Source organism: Magallana gigas, chromosome 8 (assembly GCF_963853765.1).
Source record: "Magallana gigas chromosome 8, xbMagGiga1.1, whole genome shotgun sequence".
NCBI classification, from domain to species: Eukaryota; Metazoa; Mollusca; class Bivalvia; order Ostreida; family Ostreidae; genus Magallana; species Magallana gigas.
This window is the reverse complement of record NC_088860.1, coordinates 26227370-26237618: the sequence shown is the minus strand read 5'-3', so window position 1 is coordinate 26237618 and position 10249 is coordinate 26227370. Positions and strand designations below refer to the sequence as shown.

The 10249-nt window shown below is 33.8% G+C and overlaps 1 protein-coding gene across 1 annotated transcript; it reads right to left on the bottom strand.

Moving 5' to 3' along the window:
* Positions 1 to 2312: 2312 nt before the first annotated feature.
* On the bottom strand, positions 2313 to 8975 carry LOC117690408 (uncharacterized). The gene is made up of 8 exons (XM_066069083.1): positions 8825 to 8975; positions 8653 to 8718; positions 6914 to 7118; positions 6696 to 6803; positions 6427 to 6508; positions 6078 to 6205; positions 5945 to 5977; positions 2313 to 2401 (listed from the first exon to the last, which is right to left on the bottom strand). The coding sequence occupies exons 2-8, from the start codon at positions 8665 to 8667 to the stop codon at positions 2313 to 2315; spliced, it is 660 nt and encodes a 219-aa protein (XP_065925155.1). The 5' UTR covers positions 8668 to 8718; positions 8825 to 8975.
* Between the last annotated feature and the right edge of the window lie 1274 nt (positions 8976 to 10249).

The window sequence follows — 10249 nt, the reverse complement described above, 5'->3', positions numbered from 1 at the left end:
TTGTGGCCTTACCCTACCCCCGGGGGTCATGATTTTCACAACTTTGAATCTATACTACCTGAGGATGCTTCCACACAGGTTTCATTTTTCCTGGCTGATTAGTTTTTGAGAAGATTTTTAAAGATTTACTCTATATATTATTTTGTAAAACTTTGACCCCCATTGTGGCCCCATCCTACCCCCATGGGTCGTGATTTTCACAACTTTGAATCTACACTACCTGAGGATGCTTCCACACAGGTTTCATTTTTCCTGGCTGATTAGTTTCTGAGAAGAAGATTTTTAAAGATTTACTCTATATATTCCTATGTAAAACTTTGACCCCCATTGTGGTCCCACCCTACCCCCGGGGGTCATGATTTTCACAACATTGAATCTACACTACCTGAGGACTCTACTACACAAGTTTCAGCTGTCCTGGCTTTATGGTTCTTCAGAAGAAGATTTTTGACAATTTATCAAAAATTTTCATAAATTCCTAATTATCTCCCTTTGCAAAACGGTGTGGCTCTTTATTTTCACAATTTTGAATCCCCTTTGCCTAAGGATGATTTGTGCCAAGTTTGGTTGAAATTGGTCTAGTAGTTCTTGAGAAGATGTTGAAAATGTGAAAAGTTTACTGACAGACGAGACAAAATGTGATCAGAAAAGCTCACTTGAGCTTTCAGCTCAGGTGAGCTAAAAAGGATTATAAATGCAACATTTCAAATTATAATGGAACAAAAGGTATTCAAGAAAAGTTATAAAAAGTAATTAAGAACTTCGAATTGCTATACATATCACGATATTAAAGCAAACGACTGATACTCATATGACACTATAACAGCAAAGTAAATTTTTAAATAAATTTGTGGAAAGACAGTACCTTGCTGCATAGAGGTTTAAAGTCATGTAAAGTTTGTTATCGAATATCAACAGATATTTATATCTAACTTCGGAATTCAAACACCGGACTATTGACCCTAATTTATCATGTCTAAACGTGACAGGATCATTTAAAAAAATTTGCTTTTCAAAATATATGTATACACTAGCGGCAGATCTGTAGCTCCCAGTCTGAAAAAAATTCGGATGGACGACGCGAGAGCTACAGCACCACCCATTGTAAAAATTGTGTATTTATTGCGCACAAAAACGTGCGCTAGTGTAGGACTGGTTTACCTTGTTTATACGCTAATTCTGGGAGAACAAATCAACTACTAGTATGTTTTTACATCAATATTTAGAGTCACCATTTTTACGTGACTGCGCCGATGACTATCAGAGGTAAGTAAAGAGATGATATCAGTAGTAAATTGCCTGAGGGTTCATCAGTCTAAAACTAGTACAAGTTTTAGTGTGCAATAAATTTATACACAAGTTTTTCAATCCGTCCATCCGAATTTTTTTTTTCAGACCGGGAGCTACATACCTGCAGCTTATCATACACAAGAAAAGCATACGTTTACAGATTAAACAATTTTGGTTGTTTTTAAAGAATTTTTAAGCAACAAAAGGTCAACAAAAGAAGCATGCTGGCCTTTTTTTGGTTGTGAGAATGTCTGATTAAAGTTTCTTATCTAAACGATATGGCGAGGAATGACCTCGGGTGACCTTTTCTAACACTCAGTTTAAATTGACATTCAGCAAGAATAAAATAAAAAGTTGTTAATTTCGTATATTTAAAGTTAATTATCCGTTTTTTAAATGATTGGAGTACGACAGACCATTGGAACACCCATTTATCAAAGTGTCAATACTGAACTCAGGCTCATTTTCGCCCCGTGTAATTTTCGCCCATATACACTTGCAAACAGGGTTATTCATTTTGTCCCATCTTGAATTTGCCTGGGCACGGTTGTATTTTAAGAGATATAATTTGAGATATTGGAATTGCCTGCCGACAACGAGGGCGAAAAGTCTATCTGTCTACAAATAACGTTAACAATGGATTTGCTGATAAATATAGATTCACATCTCTATTAAACTACATGTATAATTTACAAGTTAGGTGTTGTTAATTACAGTTTCACCAATTGTAAAACTATATTTATCAAGTAAACTATGTTTTGCAATCACAAATGGGTGTTTTTCAGTGTTATTTAAAGTTTTTCCCTTCTAAAACAAAGATGACCGCGTTAACTATGGTGTACATTTGTGAAATATAGATTGACATCGTTAACAATAGCGTTCTGTCCGTAAACTAGTTACAGCCGTTAAACCTAGTTTCAAGACTGTGAAACTATGATTAGCTGATTTGTGAATTTGGCGTGCCATAAAACACAGTAATGTATTGTTGCATAACAAATTATATAATGATTTTGACAATTATGTTACGAGTTTTTGACATGAAACAATTTACCTTGAGGCTTCAGGAGTGACGTTTGTAATTCAGTACCAGTTTCCCCTGAACCAGTTCCCTCTGAAAGGAAACAAGAGGCCCATGGGCCATATCGCTCACCTGAGGAACAATAGGTATGATAAAATCAGCTTAATGGAGTCATAATACAAACTATCTGGACAATGTACAATAATACATGTAGATCCTGTATAAATATAATCCATTTCCCCCCTGGATATTCTTATGTTTATAATCATTAGTCCCTTTTCTAACAGGATGATTTTATAGTCATATCACATGTTGAGTATTGCAGTTCTCGAAAAGATCCTTAACAATTGTTTATATATGGGATATAAACCTAAATCAAACTCTGAACGTTCTTGTGAAGAATTGTCCTGGGGCCAAAGTCTTAACAATTATAAAGAATCATCTGACTGATTAGTTTCTGAGAAGAAGATTTTTAAAGATTTACTCTATATATTCCTATGTAAAACTTCGACCCCATTGTGGCCTTACCCTACCCCCGGGGGTCATGATTTTCACAACTTTGAATCTACACTACCTGAGGATGCTTCCACACAGGTTTCATTTTTCCTGGCTGATTAGTTTTTGAGAAGAAGATTTTTAAAGATTTACTCTATATATTATTTTGTAAAACTTTGACCCCCATTGTGGCCCCATCCTACCCCCAGGGGTCGTGATTTTCACAACTTTGAATCTACACTACCTGAAGATGCTTCCACACAGGTTTCATTCTTCCTGGCTGATTAGTTTCTGAGAAGAAGATTTTTAAAGATTTACTCTATATATTCCTATGTAAAACTTTGACCCCCATTGTGGTCCCACCCTACCCCCGGGGGTCATGATTTTCACAACTTTGAATCTACACTACCTGAGGATTCTTCTACACAAGTTTCAGCTGTCCTGGCTTTATGGTTCTTCAGAAGAAGATTTTTGAAAATTTATCAAAATTTTTCATAAATTCCTAATTATCTCCCTTTGCAAAACGGTGTGGCTCTTTATTTTCACAATTTTGAATCCCCTTTGCCTAAGGATGATTTGTGCCAAGTTTGGTTGAAATTGGTCAAGTAGTTCTTGAGAAGATGTTGAAAATGTGAAAAGTTTACGGACAGACGAGACAAAATGTGATCAGAAAAGCTCACTTGAGCTTTCAGCTCAGGTGAGCTAAAAAGGATTATAAATGCAACATTACAAATTATAATGGAACAAAAGGTATTCAAGAAAAGTTAAAAAAAGTAAGTAAGAACTTCAATTTGCTATACATATTACGTTATTAAAGCAAACGACTGATACTCATATGACACTATAACAGCAAAGTTAATTTTTAAATAAATTGGTGTGGAAAGACAGTACCTTGCTGCATAGAGGTTTAAAGTCATGTAAAGTTTGTTATCGAATATCAACAGATATTTATATCTAACTTCGGAATTCAAACACCGGACTATTGACCCTAATTTATCATGTCTAAACGTGACAGGATCATTTTAAAAAAATTGCTTTTCAAAATATACACTAGCGGCAGATCTGTAGCTCCCAGTCTGAAAAAAATTCGGATGGACGACGCGAAAGCTACAGTGCCACCCATTGTAAAAATCGTGTATTTATTGCGCACAAAAACGTGCGCTAGTTTAGGACTGATTTACCTTGTTTATACGCTAATTCTGGGAGAACAAATCAACTACTAGTATGTTTTTACATCAATATTTAGAGTCACCATTTTTACGTGACTGCGCCGATGACTATCAGAGGTAAGTAAAGAGATGATATCAGTAGTAAATTGCCTGAGGGTTCATCAGTCTAAAACTAGTACAAGTTTTAGTGTGCAATAAATTTATACACAAGTTTTTCAATCCGTCCATCCGAATTTTTTTTTTCAGACCGGGAGCTACATACCTGCAGCTAATCATACACAAGAAAAGCATACGTTTACAGATTAAACAATTTTGGTTGTTTTTAAAGAATTTTTAAGCAACAAAAGGTCAACAAAAGAAGCATGCTGGCCTTTTTTTGGTTTTGAGAATGTCTGATTAAAGTTTCTTATCTAAACGATATGGCGAGGAATGACCTCGGGTGACCTTTTCTAACACTCAGTTTAAATTGACATTCAGCAAGAATAAAATAAAAAGTTGTTAATTTCGTATATTTAAAGTTAATTATCCGTTTTTTAAATGATTGGAGTACGACAGACCATTGGAACACCCATTTATCAAAGTGTCAATACTGAACTCAGGCTCATTTTCGCCCCGTGTAATTTTCGCCCATATACATTGCAAACAGGGTTATACATTTTGTCCCATCTTGAATTTGCCTGGGCACGGTTGTATTTTAAGAGATATAATTTGAGATATTGGAATTGCCTGCCGACAACGAGGGCGAAAAGTCTATCTGTCTACAAATAACGTTAACAATGGATTTGCTGATAAATATAGATTCACATCTCTATTAAACTACATGTATAATTTACAAGTTAGGTGTTGTTAATTACAGTTTCACCAATTGTAAAACTATATTTATCAAGTAAACTATGTTTTGCAATCATAAATGTTTTTTTCAGTTTTATTTAACGTTTTTACCTTCTGAAACATAGATGACCGCGTTAACTATGGTGTACATTTGTGAAATATAGATTGACATCGTTAATCTATTTCCCGTTATACAGTATCATTATTACCATAACAATACCATAAACCTTTAAACAGCTCTTATCTAAACAAATTATCATCATTATTATTCCACGCAAAAAAGTAAATGGCAATAATCACAACCGATTTCAAATGTATGATGAATATATATTACATGGGCATTTCAACAGTACCAAACGTGACTATTTTTCATATCATACGGGTATAACTATTGTTTATCCTCTTACGGGGAACTTAAAAAATTTACTATCAGAATAGTTAATCTTTTTAAAATTTTAATGCACTCAGTTTGTTATATAGATACTCATAAAAGACAGCCATATTGTAAATTGAAATTGTAAATTTGGTTGTTGTAAATAAAAAATTAAAATCATATTGTAAATCTAATATTTACACCCACCCAGTAAAACCAACATTTACAATATTATGACATGGCTATTACGCTAGTTACACCAGCCAATCCATACATTGCTAAAAAAAAATAATAATAATAAAAAAATCGAGTAAAAGGAATAAACCAACTACAAGTACTTTATGCTACCAAATATTTGGGCGACATCTGATGAAATCCCTTTGAATTTCATTTATTTCTTTGATGTAAGAGAAACGGAAACACTGAAAAAGAATTTTAATGTCAAAGTTACAAACCACTAAACTAAAAAGGTTATTTAAAGAAATCTATGGTTTATTCCCCGAAGATGACGGCTCGAGGACATAACCTTTGTAAAGTGAAGAGTGTCGATTGGTCTGTTAGATCGTTACTTTTCTTATAATAATTTGTTCTTCATTGTGCATAATACTATTACTCTTTTTTAGCGAGAAACACAAAAGTAGAGAAACTGTTTCATTTTTAAGAGTTCTAGCAGTGTCACAAAGTGAGCATCAGAGCAACTATTATACCCTAGCCATGTAAATCTGTTCTGTGACTTAAAATAACAAGAAATCTCCTTGGATAAATTACCTTGTTGGACTTTAACAGCTGTTTTTCTGATTCCTGTGAGAAATAAATATTTTTTTCTTATCTTTTCTAGAGAATATGATCAAAATGTGTATGCAATATTAAAAATAAATGGAAAAAAAAGTTTTATACACACCTCGACATGATCTACGGCGAAGGAATACCACTAATAAAAGTATTACGGCAGTTAAAACACAGGTAACCAATGCAACAAGAGCAAGTTGAAGAGAGGTGTCTGCATTGGTCTGATTGTTCACCAGAGCGCTGTTCATGAAGTAAAATAGAATCATTATTCGATTTGAATTATATGTCACTTATAAATTTACTTAACATTCTGAGTCATCATTCCATTCAGTAATTGAGTGTTTAATATCTGTTTTATATGGACAAATATTTGTTTGGTGTTACATGTAGCATCGGTCTAGTAGAGCAAAATGCAGTCATATTGAATGTGATAAACGAAACACCAACAACATCGTACATACTTTGTGAAATTTTTCAAAACTGTGCAGCCAGGCTCCTCGGTGAAACATTGTTCAGAAAAATTCAAATCTAGACAAGCTGGGACTTTAAATAAATAAATGATGAATGAATGATTTTTCTTTCAAAACATTAGATGTGACAAATTTAATATACTATTGAAATGCTATAAATAATTTATTTTTGAAAAACTGAGATAATAACTTTCGTTTAAAAAATTAACTAGTATTGGACAATATTTCAGAAAAAGACCACAGGAAGATAGTATACTTACTTTTGTAAACTCGTTCGCTCAAGTACGTGTAATCTGGGCATCCTTTGACGAAGTCCTTGCAGTCGACTTGGTTTAGGTACCCCATTCCTCCTAATTCCCAGCAATTACCTGGTATCGGTTATTATTGATATTGAAAGAGAAGAATATCATCACATTAAAAATCGAAATTGATGTCAGTTATATTTGTTGATGAATTGCTTTGCAATATTTTGTTTCACCTTTCTCTGTCTTCATGCTTGCTCTATCGTAACAAAACTCAACAAAATGGGTCCTCTCGGCGTTAGGGATACAGTAATAATGGTTTTTCGACTTGTTGCCTACAACATTACAATTCATCCTCAGGGACGCGGACGTCCATGCCGAGTTCGTCCGTGGACAGGTAAACGTTTGGTAGACAATCAAGTCCTCTCTGTAACCGGGTACCTGCCAAAGTACAGAGTTATAATAATATACTGACGGACCTTAAAATCTCACTGCCTGAAACTTCCTGTATCGGTCGGCATTTTATTCAAATAACTGACAAACAAATTATATCTTGTATATAATCAACCATGTCAAATAATAAATGTTTATTAATTTTTAACAGTTTTTAATTAAAAAGAGAGGCTACAATTGAAATAAATGTCAATGGATGGGGGGAGGAGGGGGATGGCTGGGTGCACGTAAAAAAATGCGGGTTTGGTCACTGATACCGGATATGGCCTGGAGACTAACAAACACTTCGAATGATGTTTGAGCAATGAATATTCTGCCATTTTCTTGCGGGTTCTGAGTCTACGGCTGGTGGCAACGCACAGCTCGTTCACAAATGCTTGATTGGACTGTACGAAATAATCATGATGATGTCAGACTCAGTGTATCACAGGAGTCGATTTGCCTGCTTCTTTAAGCTAACGTACTTATGTACATAAACAGTAATTTATTAGTTCCTTTTCATAATCAATTTATTAATAAGTTAAAAGAAAGGTGTTAAAATTAACAATAAAATGCTTTCCCTGATGATTTATGCGGGTTATGAAGGTAGCGATTTTTTCTACAATGTTGCTACCTTCATATCCCGAATGAATCACCAAATGTTTAAATAATGACTCCACGTTTTTCTATATATTTTGTTTTTAAAACAATGTTAGTTCTATGATTACAAAATGGTTGTTATATAGATAGATTTGTGAAGAACTTTACAAGATTTGGTATGGGATATGATGTACATGTACAATGTATATCCATCTCGCTGTTTCGGTTTCAGTTTTCTAACATGTAAATAGGAAGGCGTCATAGATACCTGACCTGTTTTAAAGAATGTGAGAGAAATCCTTTGTTAAGTTTAAACTTGATAAGAAGAGCTGTTGAATTTTCATGGCTTAAAATTCAAGGTGCAGTACAAAATGTGGGTATAGGATTTCATAATGAACAACATACATAATAAAGTAGCTGTCTGTTGCCTATATAGGTAACCCCGATTTATAGGGAGTGAACACTAAGACCTTAATTATTGTTAAGTTATTATAGCATCATTAGTGATGGGAGAAACCCCAACATTTATGCACATAAGATCATCATGAACAAGTACGTCACATACATACAGACAGACAGGTGTTGACAGGACACTAACAGAATTTTGTTTCATTATAAAGTTCAACAAGCGAAGTGATAAAACTATTCTTCTCCCCATTACTTTCTGGTGATCGTTTCTGCTGTTCTCTTTGATATGATTATAAAGAATTCTCATATTCACTCCTTCAACATATTGTACACAGACCATCTGGTGCATAGGCACCTTACGTTATATATTTTTCTCGTTATAAAAATATATACCCTATATACCTAATAATACCAAATAATACACCCCTGTGAATTCCGAATTGCTTTTACTTTTTATATTAATGTTGTAGCATACTTAGTTTATCTAAAATCAATAAAGATATATATCACGCATAAATACATGTATTTGTCTTACCCTTGATCGGGACATCGTCGGGGAAAACGATAACGACCTTCACAAAATACTGAGTGTCGTCTTGATCTAAAGAAAAAAAATTATCAATAACACCCATAGGTAATTTATAATCAAGCAAAAGAATTATTCATACAAATAATCATACAAATGCAAGGTTTCTGAAAATACTTACTTTTCTGTCTGGATTGAAGGCAAGTTATGCAATTCCCGAGAAACGCTCGCTTCAAATAAATTCAAGGTTGGGCCTTTCCAAGAACCTGCTTGTAAGTTAATCTGCTTTTTACCTTTTTCGGGTTTTTTTCGGTCATGCGAGCAATTTCATTGGATGTCCAATGAAATCACCAGGCTGTATTACAATGATATCTGTATTAAACTGTAATCGAGTACACATGTACGGTTGCAAAAACTATTATCTTCGAATATATTGACTGATAACAGAAAAGGGCAGGTTTTCGGTAGGATCGGATTATGTTTACTCGTTATTGCCATTCTGTCCGTCTTTCTTCAGTTAAAATAACTTCTGTTTTTCTTAAATTCATAAAGTGCATGTAATTTAACTGAGGTTGTAGTAGGAAGATGCTTAACTGTTTGCATGAACTTTCAACTGGACTTCAAACGAAGACATTTTTAATCTGTTTGTCTGTTGGTCCGTAATAAAATCGGTTGGTGCATCAGGGATATTTGGATGCTGGTTTCCAGATGCCTGAAGAGGTTTAAAAGATTTTGGAGAGGATGATGGCCTTATCTATAACATTACTGGTCCTATCTTCACCAAACGTGGACGATATATGTATCTAGCAGTATTAGTGCACTCGACTGGCTTGGATGCCAGATGGGTAAAACGTTGAAATTAACAGCGTGGCTCGAACTACAACTTGGAGTTATAAACTATGCAAACAGAGCAAGTAGCTGGAAATCTGATGTAATTATAAATGTTAGTCATATCAATAAACTAATATCAAAGGGGCATGGTCATAATTTTAGTCAAATTATATTTTTCTGTTTTTATGCTTTAGGAATATACATTTTAAATGATCAAATGATTTGAGAGTCAGTTGTAAAGTTATAGGCAAGATTCAGGGCTCACATTTCTTTGTCATGTAAACAAGGCTCGTGCCCTGTTTTTGTTTTCATATGTTCAAAATACCAGTAAAAAAATCTTTTTCAGGTTTATTTGCCAATCTTTTTTTCATTTAAGATTAAAAAAAAGATTCTAATGTTTAACACATTCATTATCAAATTATTAAAATAACAAACCAGGATAATTTTCCGCTGTAATATTTTCTTAGGAATTTAAATAGCGATCATGCCTTTATCCCCGTAACAGAAATGTGTCAGAACTATGAAAATTGTTTTAACGGTGTCGATTAATCGTGTCTGAAAAACTATCAAAATTGATGTAGATTTTATATTATTCATTGTATAAAGAGGGGCCCCCAGAGAGTAGTTCGAGCATATCATCCTTTAATTTTTTTTGTACAAGTATTTAACGTTTAGCAAGACATTTCTAATGAATAACCAAAATTTCAGTAAGCTTAAGATTTTTAACTTATTATTTCCTTTTCAGCATTTAAAATGGAAACAAACAAAAAAATGA